Source organism: Quercus robur, chromosome 1, assembly GCF_932294415.1.
Source record: "Quercus robur chromosome 1, dhQueRobu3.1, whole genome shotgun sequence".
In the NCBI taxonomy this organism is placed as follows: Eukaryota; Viridiplantae; Streptophyta; class Magnoliopsida; order Fagales; family Fagaceae; genus Quercus; species Quercus robur.
In genome coordinates, this window is record NC_065534.1 from 14,494,634 (window position 1) to 14,518,437 (window position 23,804).

Sequence of the window (23,804 nt, forward strand, 5' to 3'; positions counted from 1 at the left end):
TGGTCCTTCAAAAGAGACGTATCAAAAACAAAATTAAGATATAAAGGTAAAGATGACTTATTAAACCATGAATCTCTTCATCAGAGCCACGAAATCATGGTCCACTTTGAATCAGCAGTACCTCCCAACCTGCAATCATAAATTTCGAGTCAGTCATTGGACCCAAAAAGCATCAAAATTTACATGGTTACTGAGTTTTCTTTCGTCAGTAGCACTGAGTAAGATTCCCTTATAAATACCAGATTTACCGAGGCCAAAACTCCAAATGGGCCTAACCATTTACATTCTATCAGTGGAGTACATATAGATATAGTCATGTAAAGCTTTTTCCTCAAAGAAGGATCTGAACTTGATTAATTCTTCCTAAAGAACCTCTTTAACATGGGAGGAAAGATTTTAATATCATTAATTTTATATTCTATCCAAAGCTTGCTCTCTCTTCTCAAAATGAATATACTAGCGAGCATATTTACTGCATGAAAAATGTTATGATCACAACAAAATACACAACCTTCCACCACTAGTGGCGAAGGTTGTGTATTTTGTTGACACTGGCATTTTTCTCATTGATAGATATTGTTGGTTACTTTGTTTTGCTTGAGGAAAGATCAATGCGGGGTCCAGTTACAGATTTTTGCTTTCATAATTTTGATAAGATGTTTTGTGTTATATGTCAATACGTTAGCAACTTAGCATAGAGCCTGAATGTCCTTTATCTTAGCCATGAATTATTTACATTTGACGAGGACGTGAAGGGTGTCTTTTGTTCCCTGCTGTAGTTTGAAGACGATTTAAAGCCGAGACACACTTGAGAAGGATACATTCTTATCAAGGAACAACTTACCAAATCTGCATATGACTCAGACCCCACTTTCTATTCAGCTATCTTTTGCTCTTTTCTCTCTGTGCTGGAATGGTGCTTGGCTTTTGAAACATCAAATGGATATTGGGTATCTATTATCACTCATCATCAACAAGATATAGGAAATTCCACGTAAATACAATTCGTTATAATTAATGATACCTCACCATTCAAAATTTCATTAGACCTGCATTCTTCGAAGACAGTATTTTTCTGAAACTGATAATAATACAATATCTCAGTGTCTGATAAGAAACACAAAATTCAAATGAGTATCATTGAAATATTTGAGACTTTCATATAAGTGGAACTAGATACATATCTCCACCTTTTGAGTTCAAATATTTTTAGAACAGAAACCATGCCACAGATTACTACATGAGTTTCGGATAAGTCCACAAAAATCCAAAATACAAGAATTATATAAAATAATACAGTAGTGCATGTGCAGATGCCAGCTAGGCATTGCATAGCCCTATCTTCTTATTTTACCAATTTACAAAGAGATCTACCAAAATGGTGTACACCAGGGAATTGTATGATCCTTTTATCACCCATATTTACCACTATTCCACAAGCATTTCCCAAGTACTCCAGAAAATGGTGTACTTCATGCTCAACTTAGACCTAGAAATAGATGACATATCTAAGCTCATTCTATGTTTCGCTTTAAATTAAGGCAAATTGTTAATATATTAAATTTTTTCAAAATGATCAATAGATTCAATACTGCCACACATCTATAGCAAGTATACTAATTCTAACTAGCAAAAATATTCTATAGAAGCCAAGTCTATGTCAGACCTAACACCTTTGTAAAATTCCTAGTTACATGTAGTAAGTTCCACCAACTTGTACTTGAAATAAAATTACATGATTTAGAGTTAAGAGATATAAGCAGCAGAGAAACTATGATACAGATGCATATGGAGCCATTAGCAAATGCGTTATGCAGTAGCCAAAGACAACCAATGAGATAAGCAAGTAACCTTACTGTTGGGCAGAGGGCTATTGGGCCAAGTTCAGCATCCTACCAGAGGCAGAGGCCGGGTTGAGTCAAGTCTCATTTGGCCCTTTAGTTCTGGGTTGTCACCCTTTAAGAGAATAAAGTTGTGCTCTTACCATCAACCATAGCTTTTGGTATAGTGAGTAAGCGCTTGGTCCTAACACTTAAAAAGAGGCATTTGATTTGGTGGTGCCTTTTGACTCACCAATGCCCCTGCCCTTCTGTACCCTCCAAAATGAGCTATTCAACCCATACTTAGACGGCTGGCGGTATACTTTGATTTTTTGATATAACCATTCGTTAAATGACCAAATATCAATTGTCAGTATCAGACTAGAACCATTTAAAGCTTCTTTCCAAAGTACAAGACAGTTTCAAAGGATTGTAATGGAGAAAGATACCACTTGCATGTAGAAGATTGTTGGATAAATTGATATTTAAACCAGGCAAAGAATTAAATCAATTTATATGCTTGACCAACCCAAGCCTTCAAACCTCTAGTTCTCGAGTGTGCTAACATCCTTTGATGACAGGCCAACCAAAGGAAGACACACTAGGATCCTACTTCTATCTCTTCAGAAGCAGGCACTTGGGCTATAGAATATAGAATCCCACCTTCCATTCCATCAACTAGTGTGTTTAATTTTGAGCTTTTTTATTATATTTATAGGTAGCTAGTTTTGGAAAAGCAGGGCAGTGAGAGGGGAAGAACAGCATATTACCATTAGCTTAAGGCATGTGAGCCACAATTCAATATATCCAAAATTCATGCTTATAAACCATCCCAAATTTAGGCCATCTTTTTTCAAAATAAGTATAATGAGATGACAACTTTTCAAAAAAAAAAAAAAACAAAAAAAAAAAAACAAAAACAAAAACAAAAAAACAACACAAAAAAAAAAAACAAAAAACAAAAAAGAGAGTTCTGAAACGCATTCTGAGAATGAAATTAAACATTTTTCACAAAGACGCATTTACTAACATGCCAATGTTTTGCGTACAGAATTTTTATGAGTCAGTCATGCTGGCATCTCAACATCTTACCAGATTCATGTCCTGTATCAATATCTATCATAGATTTCATGCTAAGCCTTAAGTGCTTGGACAAGTCCATTATATGAAATGTCACGTCAAAAGACACAAGGGAACACTTTTATGGAATGTGTACTTTGGGCACAAAAGGTGGCATTTTCAAACTAATTTCTAGCATAAGTTCTTAACCTTGAATTTTTTAAAAGAACTTTTACCAACAGTTATTGAGGCATGGGCCACCACAGACTATATTCAGCCAGACACAGTAATTGAACAAATTAAAAGGCCAGCATACAATCATGAATACATGTGTCTGATAAAACTCAAGGAGTCGTATCTGTCGATAATCTTTTCAGCACATGAGAAGAAGTAAATTACAAGCAGGGTAAATAATGCAGCATGAAATGAAATTCTCATACATTTGATGACATTACTGCCATGGTTAAGGGACATGAATGAAACAGATTGCATAATCATTAGAATAACAAACTTGGCAAGTCATTGCTACACAGTGGGGGCACTGCAAATGAGAATCAGACCCGCAAGAAAGCAAGGAAGTCTTAAGATATCTAAATAAAATAGTGGGTAACTACCCCTTTCTGTACTTACAACGGTCTAGCCCTGTAAGCACACAGCAAAAAACAACATAGAAAGTTAGAAACAACAAACACATGGCAGAAAATATACATAATGATGCAGTCACACTAAACAAGTTATTATCAGCATAAAAAAGTTGATTTCCAGAGTTCATGTCGAACATAATCATCACAAGTGAATCAGGTGATAGCCAGAAAACAGACAAAATAACAATTGGAAAAGGACGTGGCTGTCTTGAGTTGATTTAAGTTAAGAGAAATAATCAAGCCCAACTCACAAGTAATGAAGCAGAAAATAACTAACTGTAAAATCCCATGTCATTTGTTTTGTTCTCTCAATATCAGAAAGGCAAAGTTTTTGACTTTCAATTATTCTTATGATTGAAGCACAGGTTGAGAATATCATCCAATAATGATAATCAAAATTCAAGGGGGAAAATTGTGGGGGAAAAAGTAAATGGAGTAGAGCAGTTGGAGACACCTTAAGTAGTTCAGATATAAAACTTACTCATGACAAGATATTTTGTACCAGTCATGCATACGAAGGAATTAAGCTCTTGAACTCAAGAAATGACTAATAGTATTGAGGATTTTAAAAGCAGTGTTTTTTCCAATGAATAATAACATAAAACATAAAGAGGAACAGACAGGATGAAAATATTTAATTCCATCTCCAGCAATTCCTGGCCCCCTTTGAATAAACAAGTATAAGAATCATTCATAGACAGGAGCAAGTAAGAAGGCACCTTCCCAGAGCTGCAAAGAGAATAAAATATCAGAGCAAAACTATATAATTAGATTATCAATACAGCCATGGTTCTTAGTTTGATGATATTGATGAGTCGCAAGCAAATTTCTTGAATTTGATTATACTTCCAAAAAAAGGCTAAGGCCTATTAAAAAAAGGGGGGGTAAAATTTAAGTCTTTTGCTGTTGGAAACTTAGAGGAGAGTCATTTTACACATTGGAGTAAAAGACTTAAGATGTGGCAAATGGTATGCTAAACGGGAAGGGTCATACTTGGTTAGAAAATTACTTAATAGGAATAACTATCGATTGATGTAGAATGACAGCAGTGAGCATATAAGATCAATAAATGGAAAATACTTAAAAAGTCCTGCACACCTAGCTTCAAGAAAATGAGCATAAACTGCTCTAATTTTAAATTACAATTAAAAGAACCAAAAAACTGGCTTAAAGCATAAGTACTTATGGAGAGAAATCAAAAATAGAAAGAAGCACCCTCCAGCCATCTTCTACATATTCCTCGTACTTTGAAATGTCTCGAAGTTGCCTCTCAAGTGTTTCTTCAGTCTTTGGTAGCTCGCTTAACTCTTCACAAACTGTGGCCTTTTGAGTTTGAAGATGATGGAGCTTAGATTGAGCTTCAGTGATTTCTGCATTCAGAACCATAAGCTCCTGCTCCATTTGTTCCCTTCTTTTAACCTTCTCGCTGATTTGCTCCACAAGCACATTTAGTTGAAGCTTATAGGTTTCTCGGGTCTCGATCAACCTCCTCTGTTGGTTCCTCAACTCAATACATTCTTTCTCCTTTTTTTGCTTCAACTTCAAATGCTTTGAGGTATTAACCAAGTTATTGCAGAAAAGTCTAAGTACGCTCTGTCTAATTTCGGAGAGAAAAAAGCGATGCTGAAGAAGAATCTTTGATGAAGACTTAAACTTATTAAGAACTTCAGTGTTGAGCAACACTTTCTCAATACCAAGTCTGAAACAGCTATTCAAATCTACCAAAGCCTCTTCTAGCCTCTCTTGAGAAGGTTCAGAAGTTGCACCAGAGGCCGAAGAAGATGAATTTGAAGGCTCATCAAGTGTGAGACAAGTCAATTTGGCCTGCTTGAGTAGATAATTGAGGGTTCCAGCCTCAGTCGAGAATGGTAGAGGTTCTTTTGAGTAAGAGCCCTGCCAATAATATAATTGAATGCTAAGATAACAGACCAAAAGCACAAACATAAAAGAAACAAAGAAAAGCCATAATTGCTTACCAATGAGTCTAACGGGGTGGATAGCCCAACGTCTGGCTGATCAAGGGCCAAGGGTTCTCTGCCAAGAGTGGCATCAATTCCCCCTTCTTTCCTTCTTTTCTTTGCTTTAATCTGCTTCTTCTCTTTTTCTTGCCTTTTTCTTTCTTCCTCTTTTTTCTTCTTTCTCCCCTCTCCTTTTTTCTTTTCGCCCTTTTCTTTTCTTTTTCTTTCCTCCTCTTCATTTTCCTCTGCTACCTTCCTCATGTGCTCTTCTTTTTCCTTTGTATTCGTTTCTTCCTCCTTCCTTCTTTCTTTTCCTTCCTGCCTTTGTTCCTCCTCAATTTTCTTCCTCTTATCTTCTGCTTCTTTTATTTTACTCTCTTCTTCTTCTCTTTGCTTTTTCTCAAATGATTCAGAAAATTTATTTTTCCGTTCTTTTTCTTCTTCTTCCTTTTTGCTAATCAATTCCTTTTTCTTCCTCCCCTCTTCGTCCATATCTCCCGCATCTTCTTTATCCTTCTGTCTCTTCCCTTTCTTTTTAGGAAGCTCTTCATCAACCTTCCTTTTCTTTTCAAATTTGCTCTCATCCTCAAATTTCTTTTTGATCAAACTCCTATGCTCTTCTTCAAATTCATTTTTTACTTTTTTAAGAGCAGCAATTTGTTTGTCCACCTCCGCCTGCATTTCTACAAGCTTTAAGAGATCAGCCTCAATCTCTGTGACATTATTCTTTTTAGTTCTCCTCTCAGCATCAACTTCTTCCTCAACTTGAAGCTTTCTCTTGGCATCTACCTGTTTTCGCCTTAGGGACCGTCGAGGAGACACTTGTTGAAGAGGCACAGGAGAGAGGACAGTGAAGACCTTCAAGTTGTCACCTTCTGAAGGCTCTTGGTAAGAGGTTGAGATGACATCTACAATATATTAAGGCAATTATTAGTCTCATGAAAAGAAATATCAGTTCAACAAAAAATTTAAAAATATATAAATAAATCATACCTCCAAGTGTTTCCTCGAGAGCAAATGCAGGGCAATGATTTCTTACTGCTTGCTTCATAATCCCAGGATCATTTTTTGAGGCCATATATGTAGCCCACCAAGTGTTGAAGGTATCTGTGGCTTTTGGCAGTTGTTGAAAATGTCTGAATTTAAACCTGGTCACTGCTCCCTCACAATCAGCAGCTAAAGTCTCCAAGATATTCCCTGGCACTTGGATTCGAGTATTCCAAGGGTCGTTGATTGTCCATGTGGGGGGAGCTGGGATTGATTGCACCAGCCCAAATTGTCGAGCAACCAGAGATGGGGCATAGATTTCAGTGCCAGCCTTTTTAACTCCATATGTGATCAACTCTCGAGAAAAAAGACAGCTGCCCCAAACCTGTTGAATCATATCGTCGGGCTCTTCCATGGTCGAGGACATTATCAGAAATTCCTTCGAGCCAAATTTCCTCTCAAAGAATGGCATGAAATCGAAGTCCAATCTTGACCTATGGATATCAAAGAAAACTTCAAAGCACCTCTTGAATGTTGGGGTTATTCCTTTCTCATACCTAGCCTCCATCCACATTTGGGCATAATTAATAGGTTTAGATTTCCCATAATCTGTAATAATTGGAGCTAAGATAGGGAAATATGCATAAGCCCAAATCTGGAGGAACCAAAGAGGACCACCAATCGACTTTGAAAGGTTTTCTCCAGTTAGAGAATAAAGAGCTCGATATAGATTGGCCACAAAATATGGGGCCAAAGCTAATTTCTTCCTTTTAGCAAGCGCAACAGCTAGTGGCACAAATTGTTGAAGAATACGTTTTGATGGATTGCAAACGAGAAATTTGCAAATCCAATAGAGATAGAAAGAACACTCCTCTTGGAAAGTGATCTCGTCATCATATCTCACCTCTCTCTTCAAAAACGCTTGATATCCTAAGTCACTTCCTTTAGTAGGGCAATGATATGACTCAACACCTGGAGGAGAATAGCCTGGGTAAGGAACATCCCCAATTGCTGATAATCCCAGCATACTAACCACGTCAGCAATAGTGATGGTCATAAACCCCTCTGGAAAGTGAAAAGTATTGGTCACGGGAGACCAAAATAACAACAAAGCCGCAATTAGGGGCTGATTAAGAGGCATTTCAAATTGAGAACTGCAAATTGCCTCACAAATACCCAAATCAACCCACTTGTCTTTCAAAATGGCATGCATCCTAGAAACCCAGGCAGACCAGGTCTGATCACAATGATACCATGAAGCAATCGAGATTATGTTGTTCCAGATGCCCCAGTCAAAATATGTTGTTTGATACAATGGTGATCCATTCTTACAAGAAGGAAAATATTGCAGGAATTTGTTAGGTGCAGGACCTACGAAAGCTGGACCTAATGTATAATGTTTAGAAGGGTCACCTGAGCTCAATGAAGATTCACCAACTTCTTTAGTGAAGGTGATAGGGATAAAAGTTGATAGAAGAAGATCCTTCTTTTTCTCACTCTCTTTGCTCAATTGATCAGCAAGAAGACGTGCAGTATCATTAGCTTCAGCTTCAATTGATTGCTCCGCTGATGATTCCCTCTCAGCGAGTTCCACCTCATAAGAAACTGATGGGCGCTCAATCATTCTCTTTGCACGGGCCATGAGAACAGAGGAAGGCAGGATAATTTAATCATAGAACACTGTAAGGAAGAAAACGTAAGACAGAATAAAGTTGATAAAACGATGTTTAAGTAGCCAAAGAGTTTAAAATTCAAAATAAGTTTACAAGTCTAAGAAAGAATAATGCTAATAAAAAGATGTTCAAGGAGATAACAAGTTTAAAATTCAAAAGAAGTTTTTAAGCCCAAAATGTTAAAAGAAAGAAATTGCAACGTAGAATGATGCCCAATTATTGGAAACAGGAAAGAAATTGAGAGCAACATTTTAGAGAAAGAAACATATATGAGATGAACTCGTTACATTATCTTTAAATATGATGATTCATAGGAAGTCCATACAAACTTTCTAGAAGGTAAGTTTCCCTTTCTTTAAATCTGTAGATGCAGCAACAAATGAAGACATTATAAATGCAGGTGCGATTTTTTCTGAATAGTTTCCTGATGTGTTTCAGCAAAATACTTGAAAGAAGAAGAAAAAAAAAAAAAAAAAAAAAAACAACAACAACAACAACATTAAATAGAATGGATGGAGGAATGGCCATTGCCTTATGGAGATTAATTTAGTTTCAATGATCAGAAGGATCTGAACTTCATTGATTCAGCCTAATGAACCTCACTTGGGAGGAAAGAATAATTATCATTTTATATTCTAAAGCTTGTTACCCATTCTTAAATGAAAATACTTTGTGAGCTTTTTTGTGGCATTTTATTCTTTTTTCATTTTCCCTTGTACTTAAAAAAATGGAGGAAAGATTTAATATCATGTGAAACTCTGTTCAAAGCTTTCTACTTCTTCTTAAATGAAAATACTTGTGAGCATTTTTGTGGCATTTTATTCTTTGTTACATTTTTCCTTTTACTTCAACAACAGGGCTAAGACTGAAACTGTTTAAGACTCCAAGAGAGAGATTGCCTGTTTGCTTGAGGAAAAATCAAATGTAGGGTGCAGTTACAGATTTTCTGTTCATAATTTAGATATGATGTTTTGTGTTATTGACGCAGGACAAACCAAAACGATACAACAAAATTGAAAAGCAGAAAACTAATGGATAGATAACCTAGTAGTCTACAACTAAGCTTGATTGAAGTAGCACCAAACAAGAGAGAACCTCTAGGAGTCAGCACCTATGGCCACAGGAAGAATTCTAAGAGAAATTTTATTATCAATCAAACTGTCAACTTGTCTCCATAGGAGTACAATACTGTGCTCATATAGATTGCTACAACTAAACCCTAATTCTAACAAACATAGGAAATCTTAATTCTAATCGACTACAAAAACCTAATTCTAGGTAACTTAAGAAATCCTCATTATTGAAATACAAACATACCCTTGACTCTAGGAAATTAAATAAAAATACTAATATAACTAATTAAATACTGATACCTAAAATAAAATATAATTTACCAATAAAAATACAATTGAATCCAAAAAATTAAATATGAACAAGTTTTTTTTTAAAAAAAAAAAAAAATTGCTTCCTTCATCAGTTTTAGGTGGGTTTAGATAATATGTTAGAAATAGAACCTATATAACCTTTATCTTAGACATGAATAATTTATACTTGATGAAGAGGTGGATAGTGTCTTTGTTACCCTCTTGTAGTTCAAAAGGATTTTGAAGCAAATATTTACTTGAAAAGAATACATACTTATCAAGGAACTACTTACCAAATCAGCATGACCCAGACCCCTCTTTTTATTCAGCTTCCATGTGCTCTTTTCTCCCTCCTGAAATGATGCATCCTGAATTATTGTCTGGCTTTCAAGCCTCAAGCCTCAAGCCTCAAGCTCAAGCAGCTATTGGGTGCCTAATTATCACTAATCAGCAACAAGAAATAGGAAATCCCACTTAAATATAATTTATTATAAATACCATCTCATCAGTCAAAATTTCATTTGTCTTGCATTCTACAAAGACCAAAATATTCTAAATTGAAAATACAATGTCTCAGTGTAATGATAAGAACAGAAAAATCCAAAAAAGAAGTATCATAAAAATATATGAGATTCCATACATGTGGAACTTAGGTGCATAACTAAATGTTTTGAAGATCAAAATATTCTACAACGGAAACCATGGCACAGGTTACATAAGTTTCAATCTCTGTTAAGTCCACAAAAGACCCAAAATAATGATATAAGATAATACAATAGTGCATGTTCAGATGCTGCTTAGACATTGAATAGACCTATTATTTCTTTTTTCCAATTTTACATATAATCTCCAAATATGAGGTACTCCAGATTATAATAGGATCCTTTGAAAATACCATCTCAGATGCTATTTGTTAACATATTGAATTTTGTCAAAATGATCAATAATGTCACACACTGATAGCAAGCATTCTAACAGCAATAATATTCTACAGGAAGCCATGTTTATGTAGAACTTGACACATTTTCGAAATTCCTAGTTACATGTAGTAAGTTTCACCAACTTGTACAAAAAACGTTAAATTGCACAATGTGCAGTTCAGATATACAAAGAGCATAAGGACTATTATACACATACATATGGAGCCACTGGCAAGTTCATTTTGTGGAAGGAGACTAGTCAAAGACAACCTACGAGATAAGCAAGTAACCTTACTAACAACAAAGCATTTGATTTGGTTATGCATTTCACTCACCAATTCCCCTGCCACATTATGCACCCCCAAGAATGAGCTATTCCACTGATGCAACCTCATATCAATTGGAAGGAAGAGACTAGAACTGTTTAAAGTTCCTTTCTAAAGTGAAAGACATTGTCAAAGGATTACACATGGAGAAAGACACTACGTAAATGTAGAAGGATGTTGGATAAATTGACATTTGAACTAGACAAAGAATTAAATTAATCAATACACTTGACAAACATGAGCCTTCAAAACTCAAGTTTTTTTGAGTTTTCTAACATCCTTCGATGACAGCCTAACCAAGAAGTAGCTTGGAGAAATTAAGTTTTAGAATACTTGCTCGAGCGAACTCAAAACATGAAAATTGCTTGCAGTAAAAAGTAAAAAGAATTGTATGGGAGTCGTCCACAGGGGACTTCCCAGGACTCCACCCCCTCAAGAGCAGGATGCCAGCTGATCACAAGTTAGGAAGTCTTTCTCTCTTCGCATCACTGTTAAAGTGAACAGATTAGCTTACAGCACAGTGTGTTAGGCCCTAACTGCTTACCTTTGCTTAACACTGCTAATCCCTTGCTTGTGCTTTTGAGCCCAAGCCCACATTTTATTAGAAAGTAAGCTTGAGCTTGTTGATTCCATGTTTTAATCTTTTTTTCTATATAATACCAACCATTAATGCACATTTTTTTAGGAGAGAGGCTCTCATATTGCTATCCTTGTGAGAGCTTAATTTTCTTGAGCCAAAACTTCAAAAAACCCTCTCCCTTGAGTGTTTACCTCATAAGTTCCTTCCAGAGTTTCTCTTAGTGAGTTTCTCGTTCAAACCATAGAGTTGCCATACCCTTTACCAATGGGTTCGTTGATATATCTCTACGAAGAGTTACTGAAGTTCGGATGGTCCCAGACGAATTCATTCATGAAGAAAGTTTTGTAGAAGAATTCTTGAGCTCTAGATAGTGGAAGGTAAACGATTTGTTTGTTGAGGTTTCATATAGAGTGAGTACTTACAAAGGTTTTGTAAGTATAGACTATTGTAACTCATTCTTCTATAGTGATATTTCACATGAGTAGGTTACCCTAGAGTGTTCTTCAATCGTTTTCCACTTTGTCATTAATGTCTTGGGTGCCTTTATTGCTTTTACATACATGTGGTTGATTTTCAATGTGGAAGCACTATGTATTTGATTGCTAACTCTAGGCTTAAGCAACACTTAATCCATTAATTGGTTAGTTAGGGTTTAAAATCAGATTTTTCAAAAGTAATTGAACAAATTTAAAGATTATCCTTCAATCTTGAAACTAAATTTAGTAATTCATTTGTCATTGACAAAATTTAAGAAATCATGTCTCTCAATAATATTTTTGGTACATGTAGCAGGAAAATTGGATAAATAAATCAGCATGATCTGAACTTCTAATACATTTGATGGCACTACTACCATGGTAAAGGAACATGAATCAAACAGATTCCATAATCATCAGAATAACAAACTCTTGCTAATCTTTGGGCACTGAAATGAGAATCGAGCCTACATGCTTTAAGTCCAAAAAATGATCTCTTGATAGGAAGCAAGGAACTCCCAGATATTTGAATAAGGTTGTACATAATCATCCCTTTCTGTGTTTAAAATATGTTTATGAGAACATGTAATGCATACTGAAAGTTCAACCTGTCTAGCACTGTCAGATTGCTCTATGTAAGCACACAGCAAGAAAGAACAATAGACACAACAAACATACAGCAGAAAATATAAATAATTATGCAGTCATACTAAACAAATTATTGAACTAGATGTTTTATCAACATAGTGAAGTTAATTTCCAGAGTTCATGTCATCATAGATGTCAAAAGTATATGTGGTGTTTGTCAGAAAACAGACAAAATCAACCCTTTGAAAGTACATGGCAGTTCTGTATAGATTTGATTTAAAAGAAATAATCAACCCCAAGTCCCAAGTAGTCAGGCAGAAAACAAATGTAAAACCCCATGTCATCTGTTATGCTATCTCAATTTTAAGCAAATTTTTGACTTGCAGGTAGAGGATATTATCTAATATGTTGTAAATTCAGGGAGGCAAATTGTGGTGGAATACAAATCAAATTAAGTTGATCATTGTAATTTTGGTTCTTGATTTTTTCCCCCACAGTACATCTCCAATGTACTCGGGTTGGCTATTTTTTTCTTAATAAAATTTTTCGTTATCTATCCAAAAAAAAAATCAAATTAAGTTGAGCAGTTGGAAACACTTTAAGAAGGCTAGATATAAAATTTAAACCTGACAATATATTATTTTCCAGTCATGCAGAAAGAGGTATTAAGCTCTCAAATTAAAGATATGACTTCTAATATTGAGGATTTTAAAAGCACAGTTTCTTTTCCATTGAATAACAAGATAAATAGTAAAGAAGAAACAGACAGGATGAAAATATTTAATACCATCTCCAGTAAAGCCTAGCCCCCACTGAATAAACAAGGTAAAAATATAAGAATCCTTCATACATATGAGCAAGTAAGGCACCTTCCCAGAGCTGCAAAGAGAACAAAATATCAGAGCAACTCTATAAACATTCAACATTAAATTTACTAACAATTAATAACTAAGCTTATTTAGAGCTTAATACAACTGATTCCTAATAACAACAAAATTGATAGCTAAACAAACTCAATCCCATTCATACATAAGTAAATTAAATATTTTAATTAAAATGACTTAAGACTTTTGATTGCCTTGCTGCAATATTATCCGCAATCAATCTCAAGGAAATGAGAATAATATTTCACAGAAGTGAAACAATCCACAATAGTTACAATTAAACTTCAGCATTTGATAACTATTATATAATTTGATATGATTTAAATCCTAAAGTGAGAGATGGAGGTGAAATTCTTGCCTTTACATAATAGCACATTAGGCAATCTCATGAGTGTTAAACTTGAGGGTTGAATATATTGTACTAAAACAGCATAATAGCACATCATACTACATAATTTTCTTTTATATTGTCATAATCATACACTCTTAATAATATATTAACATTTTAAATTGGTCAATCAGAGTATGATTTATAAGGGTCACAATGATTACTAGTGCCCTCAACCTGAAAGCCAAATAATCTAATGTCTAACCAAATATTTAAAAGTCAAGGAATCGAAGGCATGTGTCAAGATCTAATGGCTATACAATGGCTAGAAATTGAAAAAGTTAGAAAGATAACCTTCTAAAGTAACAACTTTGAAACAGAAAGAAGGCCAAACATATAGAATTGACATGAGGATATTTACTAAGTAACTACTCCATAAAGCAAGGATAGCTCAACACATCACCAAGGAAAATTACTCCTAAAGTCGAGGATGATGCAACGTATAATTAACAGTAACTGAAGAGTCATCAAGTATAAAAAGGGTATAGAGCATTCAAAAGGGGCATCCAGCAACACTCCGAACATGCCTATATACTTTATTAGAGTAGTTTCAGTGTCAAATGCAACCTAGATTAATAAATTCAAGACTCTAAAGTCTAACCTACATGCAGTTCATAGTATTTGAGATTTAACAATTCACGATGACAACCAATTCTCGCCAATTTGTACATGATACACCAAGTTTAATTCCCTAGAAATTACTCTGAATGCACAAGACTCGTCAATGTAAAAATCCCCTCAACATCAATGAGAAGAGAAGATATCCACTTTAGACTAAAGCCAGAAAACCCAGGCCCAACTGGTTTTCTTACAAGTTTTAAAAATGCTTACAAGGCATTGGTAATACCATAAAGTAATAAATAAAACATGATTCAAACCCCCCACAGCAAACCTTATGCATCTCCCTCAACATGCCTCGTGTTCCCAAAAATTGCTTAATCTATGAGTCATATTAATCCAAACCCAAAACACCAACCCCCCAAAAAACACCCCGATTAGCCTCAGCAGAGAAAATTGCTATAGCCCAGCTCAAATTATTTGCAGTTCATGAAATCACAAGGCTCAGCTTCCCAATTGTGACTGTTCATTCAATGTACTAGCCTTTTAACTCAAAACCATCGTTCACATTTGTATAAAAAGTGTGTGTGACAGTGTGAGAAACTATTAAATGTTGCTGAATATTTCATTACAGACCAAAATTCCAATGAATTGGTGAATTGGTTAGCTACCCATATGAGTTTTTGCAAGTATTAGAGTAAAAATAACAAGTTTTAAGTAAATGGGCAATGAAATTTTCTCAAGAACTACAACTGAAAGATAACCATGGAACCAGACAAGAAGCAAGAGTCAAAACAGGGAATGGAATTAGCATAGGATTTTCAACACAAAATAAGGAAATAGTACATACAATAAATTACCTCAAGAATGTCGGCAAGTCCAGTAGTTGTCTCCTTTGTAGCGCCAAAGTCTGTGTCTTTTCGGCTTTGTGGGTTTGGGTTCCCGAGTGACAAACTCAACTGGCGGGACATTTTCTATTGGCACACACGTTTGGGCTTCCAATGTTGTGCAGTTCTATAAAAAGAAGGGTATAGAGTCTATAGACATGGAATTGACCATGAGATATTGGAAAAGCTCTATCTCAAAATAAATTAATAAATTAATGAGTAAAGTTCAAGTTTTTATAAAATAATAGATTAAAATGAAAGAATTTTTTTTTTATGTCAAAATACACTTTTGGTTTTTAAAATTTACATGTTAAGCGTTTTTAGTCTCTAATTTTCCTCAAAAAAAAAAAAAAGTCTCTAATGTTACAAATGAGTTATTTGAGTTTCTAAAGTTTAAATAATACTAAAATCTATTAACTCTTCCGTTTTGAAGTATCCTATTTCTAAAAACGGCATATTGCCATCTACTTTTTTCATCACCAAAAAAAAAAAAAACCTTGTGCTTTTAAATTTTAAAAATGGACCTTGCTTTTATAACAATCAAATCCATTTATTTCTCCCACGCCATATGCATGTGGCATTTTCATTCACTTTCAGCGTATGTTTTTTCTTTTTCTTTTTTTCTTTTTAAGACAAAATTTATGTATAGTACTTAAGTATTGTTCTTAGGTTTCACTCTTAAAATTCAGCTACGTGACTTTTTTCTCATGAGATGGAAGTATATTTTTAGTTAAATATAACCATATGGCTAAATCTTAAGCAGAGATGGAGCCAGGTGAGGGTGTTCGCAGTGCGGTGCAGTTTTAGGCCATTTTTAGCACCGCACTTTGCAGTATGATTTAACTAAAATCATAACTACACTGCTCCTTATTTTTGCAGCCACATATGCGGTGCAGTGTGGTGTGATACGGTTTAGAATTTAGCCAAAACCGTAACTGCACTACACCTCATTTTTGTAGTCACCTGTGCGGTGCAATGTATAAGATGCAGTTTGATTAGCTTGAAGTCGGTATATTTTTAAAATTTTGGGTTTTTCCTACCCAGCCCAAAATTAATTTTTCCCTTTGTTTTGGGCCAAGTTTTAAACTATTAAACTAGTTTTTTCTTTATTTTGGACTAGTTTTCTTAGTCAACATTTGCTAAGATTATCAAACTTTTTTTTTTTAACGAGGGCTATTAAACTATTAATAATATATTTAATATTAAAAATAAATAATATATTAATATATAGAGAGGGTATGATGTAGTGCGGTTTGTGAGATTTTCTTATTATAAAACTGCAAACCGCACTGCACCATACGGTGCACTGTTACTTGTGGTGTGGTGTGATGCGATTATGCCATTTTGCGGGTAGTTTTGGTGTGGTTTTTGCGATTTGGTGAACATCCCTAGAGCCAGGACTTGGAGTTAGGGGCACAGAAGTATTAAAAAAAAAATAAAAATAAAATTGAAACTCTAAATAAGCATTCATTTATAAAGTTAGGTTTTTTTTTTTTTTGAGTGTCTTGCTCTTTTGCCTCTTAAACCCTCTCTCTTCTTTTTTTCCTTTTTTTTTTGTGTCTTGCGTGTTAACAGATGTGTGTAGGCATTCACTTAGACTAGTTAGAATCGGCTTAGGAATTTTTTATTTTATTTTATTTTTTGTTTGTGTCTTGCGTGGGTTTGTTTTGGGGTGTTGTTTGGGCTTAAGTTTACTATTGATAAATTTTGTTGTTGAGCTTGTTAAATTAATTTCATATTTTAAATCAATAAAAAATTTTATAGCCCTTAAAAAGATTAATAATGTTGTTGAGGGGAACAAAGTGCAAATTTATTGAAACAAATTGCTAAAATTAATACATATATATACTAAAATAATTTAGGGGGCCACTCCCCCCCCCCCCCTCCCCCCATGTCCAAGGATTGCTCCGTCATTGATTTTAAGAAGGGAACCTAAGGAACAACACCTAAATTCTGTACCTAAGTCTTGCAATTTTTTTATATATATAAACTTCAAAAAGTTCAATAAGTGGTTCCTAATGATGCATAATATTCATGAGATCCTAAGTTCGAAACTTCTTGCCTCTATCTTGGGGCCAACCCCATAGGAGTCCTCCTAGCCCAAGTCTGGATACCCTTGTTTGTATTAAATTTAAAAAAAAAAAAAATACATATGTTTTTTTTTTTTTTTTTAAACGACATTTGTTTTTTAACTACAATCTTCATTTATAAATAGTGAGAATCTAAGTAAAATAAAACAACCAAAAAGTAAAAACCAACCTACCTTATGCACAATTTCTACGAACAATAGGGAACTAATACCGATTAGCAACCAAAAGAGTCAATAAGAATCTCTATATATGACTAAATTACACCTTTGACCCTTAAAATTTGGTTTTGTTTTAATTTTATGCCACATAATTCCATGATGTACTTATCCTAAATGTTTTTTTATTTAATAAATCTAACCACATAATATTTTTCATAATTGTTAGGTTTCACATGTGATTGATATATAATAAAAATGAAATTGATATAGTCTCACGTGAAAATAATGTTGTATTAATTACAACATGTCTCAACAAATTGTAAATGAGTCATGTTAACAAGTGCTCTTAGAAAAATTGTTAATAAATCATTTTAAGAAAGTTTTGACACAATTTTTATGGGAAATATAAAAAGTCTTAAAAAATGAATTTTTTTTCCCATAAAATGTTTATAAAAATATATCTTTTTTTAGGTGTTTATAAAAATATACCTTAAACCAATATCTTGGACATTCATTAACTTATCTTATCAATATATATATATATATATATAAGAAATTTATCGTATCACTTATTTATTATAATTGAGTGGCACATTATCAGTTGGCTAGATCACTCTTTTTTTTGGCTGAAACTTCGGTAGACCACTCATTTTGTGAGTTGAAGGGCGTTAAATATTTTATTGAAAGACGTTTTAAAAAAAAATTATTTTAACAAGGATGTCAAAAAATCATTTGAACCCAAAAGAAAAGAGTGTTGCCCCACAAGTTTTACGACTAAAAAGCATAGTTAATAAAGTACGACTATTGTGCCGTATTTTTTAATAAAAATTTTGTTTAACATTCACGTATTATACTTGTACAAAATATTCAACTTAACCAATCTTCAATATTGATATCAGTAGCATAATTGTTTATATTTTGTTAAGACATTTGATTATATACAACAATTAAATTATCAAAATTAACATAGGCAATGGGTTAAACGAATGTGAACCAGTACAATTGGCTTGTGTGATTTCATAATAGAATGGAATAAGGTTTATTTTCAAACTAGTTTTGGATGTGAACTTTAAAAATATAGGAAAAAAGTTTCTCAGTGCTAAGAAAAGTTTTGGAGCTCCAAACTTCTCTTTGACTGTAGAATTCAGGTTGTCCCTTCTTGTAAGGCTGTTTTGTCCCTAGGATAACACTGTTATTCGTAGGGTTTGTGGGGTTTTTCTTTCTTGGGATGTAGGGAAACACGAGTGTCTGCTTCCATGGCAATGGAAGGATTAACAAAACATTTGAGCAAACTAACATTGAACGATAGAGAAGACAGCAAACTTCACCTATCAAAGGAGAGATCGACTGGGGAAGTTATTCTAGCAGCAAAATTCTTCACAAAGCGTGCACTGAACACCGAGGCCATCATTAGAACCTTCAGCCCTCTATGGCGCTCGAAAAACGGCTTCCAAGTACGCTCTGTAGGAGATCACATTATTCTATTTGTCTTTGACAACGAGGAGGAGACTGAGAAGATTTTATTGCTCCAACCATGGAGCTTCGATAAACATCTAGTCGCCCTCTACTGGCATGATACCGCTACACCTGTTAGTGAACTTAGCTTCAACAAGTTCTATTGTGGGTCCAAATCCACGACCTTCCTCTTCACTTCCTAAACAGGGGGGTGGCTGAAGAACTATGCACTGTGATTGGAGAGGTGTGTAAGGATACGGATATCTCAGAAATGGAAGGAGGAATATATTTTCGGGTAAGAGTTATTGTGGATATGAACATTCCATTATGTCGTGGACGTAAGATTTCAATGGGAAAGGGAGAGACAGGGTGGGTAAGTTTCAAGTATGAGAGATTACCAATCCTTTGCTACTGGTGTGGTTGTCTTGACCACACAAACAGAAACTGCGACAAATGGATTGAGAGCGATGGCACTCTGTCCACAGATGATAGAGAATATGGTCCATGGATTAGAGCTTTACCATTGGCCATGCCGAGGAAAGCAGTAATCAAAGTTCCAGGTTACTATGAGTCAAGGAAGAAGGAAAAGGGGCTGTCAAGGTCTAACCGTGACTCAACGGCAGGTGAGGAAGAAACGGCGGTGACAACTCCTCCGACAAGCACAGTATAGAAAGGGAAACGAACGGAATCTATGGACATAATTAATGAGGGTCTAAAGGGGCAATCATTAGAATTAAATGGCATAACGGCCAATGCCATAAAAGGAGATAACACTTATGGCACGTTAAGAGAAATGAACGAGAAGAAATTCGAAGTTGATCCTGACAGTGAAGCAACCCATAAATGTGGATTAAATAGCCATGATTCTAGGGCAATAGTTTCAACGGTTGACTTGGATGAGCTTAATGAAATCCACGCCCCCCCCCCCCACCCCCCCAAACAACCAAAAGGTCACGTGCCATAGCATGCCTTCTATACCAAACCCACTGGTACCCTGACACCTTCTTGCGTAGACCAAAACCTTAGCCTCCTAACTCATAGGACCTGGAAAAGAATTACACGTCCAACCTATGAAGGTACCAATGAAGGCGACCTGGTGTTGCATGAAGCTATCTCCTTGAAACGCCCCTTCACTTCAGAGGACTGTTGTGGTTTGCCTACAAATCAACTGAGTCAAGAACGGCGGTGGCTGCCTCCCAGCCCAGACGGGAGCCATGAGTCTTCTCTGCTGGAATTGTCAGGGGCTTGGAAACCTCTAGACAATTCGAGAGCTCGGAGATCTAGTCCAAGCGCAAGATCCTCATGTTCTTAGCCGAAACATGGCTAGACGAAGCTAGGGTAAACAGTTTGAAAGAAAGAATGAAGTTTAGAGATTCATTTGGAGTTTCATGAGTCACAAGAGGGGGAGGATTAGCTTTGTTCTGGAAAAAGGATATAGACTTAGTGGTGGAAGATGCTTCGCAAAACTACATTGATGCCATCATCAATAAAGGGAAGGAGGGCAGTTGGAGATTTACAGGTTTCTATGGCTATCCGGAGACACAAAACCACCCTGAGTCATGGAGAATTTTGAGATGGCTGCAACAACAATCCAACCTACCTTGGCTATGTGCGGGAGATTTCAACGAGATTGCAAAGTCTCATGAAAAAGTAGGTGGTAGGCCAAAACCGAATCAGTAGATGCAGGAGTTTTGAGATGTCCTTGATAAGTGTGGTTTCGTCGATCTGGGGTTTGTAGGGAACAAATTTACCTGGTATAAATCTTATCCGAATGGGACAACGATTTGGGAGAGGCTTGACAGGGCTGTTGGATCACATGATTGGCTGAGTTTATTCCCTGCTACAAAGGCCTGCACGCTTGAAAGTGGTACTTTAGACCACAAGCCGATCATCATTCACCCAATGGGAATCAATACTCAAAAGCAGAGACCTTGGAGGTTCGAACAGGTTTGGTTGGATCACGAAGGCTGCCATGAAACAGTTAGCTCGGCATGGAGGTACAACTGTGGGTCCTCTCCCATGGTTAACGTTGCTGGAAAAATTCGCAACTGTCAAAAAAATTTGCGCTAGTGGAGTACGCAACATTTTGGGAACATTACAAGGCAGATAGGCGAGAAAAAGAAGCTACTAAAACAGGCCGAAAACCTTGCTCTTCAAGGAGCAAACTTTGATATTGTTCAACAGCTAAAACACGAGATTAATGCACTTTTAGTAGCTGAAGAAAAATTATGGCTTCAACGTTCAAAATCCCATTGGATTGCATCAGGTGACAAAAACACAAGTTATTTTCACAGTAGGGCATCACATAGATTCCGACGCAATAATATCCATGGGCTTCACGATCAAAACAATGTTATGTGTACCGGGGATGAAAATGTCTCAAAAACTATTGGTGGAGTTCTACACCGACCTGTTTACCTCCTCAAAGCCGAGTGAAATTGATAAGGTGTGCAACTTAGTCCAACGTACAGTAACTGATGACATGAATGCTATCCTCGACCGAACCTTCACAAGAGAAGAAGTCAATATTGCTCTCTCCCAAATGGCCCCTCTAAAGGCCCTGAGACCAGATGGTATGCCCCCTATTTTTTTCCAACACTATTAGGGGGAAATTGGCAGTGATGTAGCAGATGCAGTCCTCTCTTGTTTAAACTCCGGTCACATTCCACCAGGTATAAATCACACCTTCATAACCATTATTCCCAAGGTGAAAAGCCCAGAGAAGGTAACTGAATTTCATCCTATTGCCTTGTGTAATATTGTGTATAAACTTATTTCCAAGGTTTTGGCGAATAGATTAAAACAGTTTTTACCTAATATTATATCTGAAACTCAAAGTGCTTTCCAATCTGATAAGGCAATTTCAGATAACATACTTCTTGCTTTTGAGACTCTCCACCACATGAAGACCAAGAGATCCGGAAAAATAGGCGCAATGACTCTCAAGCTGGACATGAACAAAGCATTTGATAGAGTGGAATGGGGTTTCTTGCTGAAGCTAATGGAAAAAATGGGTTTTGACAGAAAGTGGATTAAGCTAATATCAGAGTGCATCAGTACAGTCTCCTTCTCAATTTTAGTAAATGGCGAGCCAAAGGGGCACATTATACCTTTAAGAGGCATCCGGCAAGGCGACCCACTATCTCCATACCTCTTCATTTTATGCTCTGAAGGCCTTAATGCACTCATTAAGCAAGCAGTTGTGGAAGACAAAATAAGAGGATATTCCCTATGCCAGTATGGTCCAAAAATCTCACTCTTATTTTTTGCTGATGATAGTCTCCTCTTTTGTCGTGCCTAGATAAGTGATATTCAAACAATCCAAGGAATCTCTATGAGCATGCTTCGGGCCAGCACATCAACAAGGAAAAAACCACCCTTTTCTTCAGCAAGTCAGTCCCTTTGAAGGTAAAAAATGACATAAAACTTTCCTTGGTATCCCGGAGATTAAGGAGTATGAAAAATACTTGGGTTTACCAGCTGTGGTGGGCAGAAATAGAAGTGCTAGCCTAAACTTCATCAAAGAAAGAGTGTGGGGAAAAATCCAAGGGTGGAAGGAAAAACTAATCTCCCAAGCAGGCAAAGAAATCCTCCTTAAGGCAGTAGTACAAGCAATTCCCACTTTTGCTATGAGCTGCTTTCGTCTACCCGTAGGCTTATGTAAGGAGATCGAGATGATGATTCGAAAATTTTGGTGAGGTCAAAGAGGAGATCGGAGGAAAATCCATTGAAAAAATTGGGAAACTTTGTGCAAGCCAAAAATGGAGGGTGGAATGGGTTTCAAAGACCTATCCAAGTTCAATGAGGCCATGCTAGCAAAGCAAGTTTGGAGACTGGTACATGATAAAAATTCCCTTTTCTACAAGGTTTTCAAAGCAAAATATTTTTCAACGAGGTCGGTGTTTGAAGCAAAAACATCCTCTGGCTCCTTTGCTTGGAAAAGCATCCTACATGCTAGAAATATCATCAAACAAGGAGCAAAATGGAGAGTAGGAGACAGATCACAGATCAAGATTTATGACTCAAACTGGCTGCTTGGTAAAGCCAAAGGGACAATACAATCTCCACCAATCCTATCCTACAGAGATGCTACCGTATCTGCCTTGATTGATCCTCTAACAAAGTGCTGGGATGTACACGTCATTGATGAACTCTTTCTGCCCACTGAAGCCTAAAAAATCAAAGCCATTCCACTGTGCACCTCAACATAGCCCGACTACCTTTATTGGCCCAACAGTAGGGACGGGTCCTATGAAGTGAAATCGGGTTATCGATGGCTATGCGAAAATGAATCTGCCGAACAACCCACTGTGGTGCAGATCGAGAATACAAATGGATTTTGGAAGAAAATATGGAAGGCTCACTTACCAGGGAAGATCAAGCATTTTTTGTGGAAAGCATGCTCAAATGCCCTACCTACGAAAGTGAACCTACAAAAAAGGAGAGTTCTAACCGAGGACACTTGCCAGCAATGCTCCTTACATCCGGAATCCATTCTACATGCACTCTGGAGCTGCGACTCTATCCATCACATATGGTCCGTTGATGTCCATTGGGTCGACAGACACAGAGCTTCTACCGGCTCCTTTAAAAACCTTGTAGAACTGGTCCTTGCCCAGCCCAATAAGCTCGAGCTCTTTGTTGTGACTACCTAGTTTCTCTGGAATCGGTGCAATAAACTTAGGCTGAACAGCGATGTGCTTCCCCTGAATCGGGTTGTGCCAGAAGCCAAGAGATATTTATCTCTCTATACTCCTACCCCACAAAACAAGGTGACTCAACGCCGAACCACTCGAGCAAACTGGGTTGCTCCTAGCACGGGGGAGTACAAGACAAACTTCGACGGCGCCATGAAGGAGAGATCATGGCGGCAATGTCTGAAAAAATCCCCCTGCCACCTTTTGTTACTCAACTAGAATGCTTAGCAGCCAAGCTAGCTGCCCTGTTTGTCTAGGAAGTAGGTCTCTGTCATACCACCTTAGAAGGAGA

At 36.3% G+C, this 23,804-nt stretch overlaps 1 protein-coding gene across 5 annotated transcripts; it reads right to left on the reverse strand.

Moving 5' to 3' along the window:
* Window positions 1–4,532: 4,532 nt before the first annotated feature.
* On the reverse strand, window positions 4,533–15,269 carry LOC126722348 (uncharacterized). Of its 5 annotated transcripts, none has more exons than XM_050425528.1 (6): window positions 15,086–15,269; window positions 13,246–13,274; window positions 9,799–9,938; window positions 6,475–8,148; window positions 5,500–6,389; window positions 4,533–5,416 (listed from the first exon to the last, which is right to left on the reverse strand). In XM_050425528.1, the coding sequence occupies exons 4-6, from the start codon at window positions 8,108–8,110 to the stop codon at window positions 4,706–4,708; spliced, it is 3,237 nt and encodes a 1,078-aa protein (XP_050281485.1). In that variant the 5' UTR covers window positions 8,111–8,148; window positions 9,799–9,938; window positions 13,246–13,274; window positions 15,086–15,269; the 3' UTR covers window positions 4,533–4,705. The 5 variants fall into 5 exon arrangements, with proteins under 5 accessions (XP_050281485.1, XP_050281477.1, XP_050281462.1 ...); XM_050425520.1 differs by having other exon boundaries at window positions 9,799–9,858; window positions 13,183–13,274; XM_050425505.1 differs by having other exon boundaries at window positions 13,183–13,274.
* Window positions 15,270–23,804: the final 8,535 nt, after the last annotated feature.

What these genes read in the sequence shown, in the direction of transcription:
- LOC126722348 (XM_050425528.1), bottom strand. Translation starts at nt 8,110, where the DNA reads ATGGCCCGTGCAAAGAGAATGATTGAGCGCCCATCAGTTTCTTATGAG. An exon ending in TCTCGAGGAAACACTTGGAG is followed by an intron (nt 6,390 to 6,474) that starts GTATGATTTATT and finishes AATATATTGTAG; the next exon opens with ATGTCATCTCAACCTCTTAC. An exon ending in CCACCCCGTTAGACTCATTG is followed by an intron (nt 5,417 to 5,499) that starts GTAAGCAATTAT and finishes TATTATTGGCAG; the next exon opens with GGCTCTTACTCAAAAGAACC.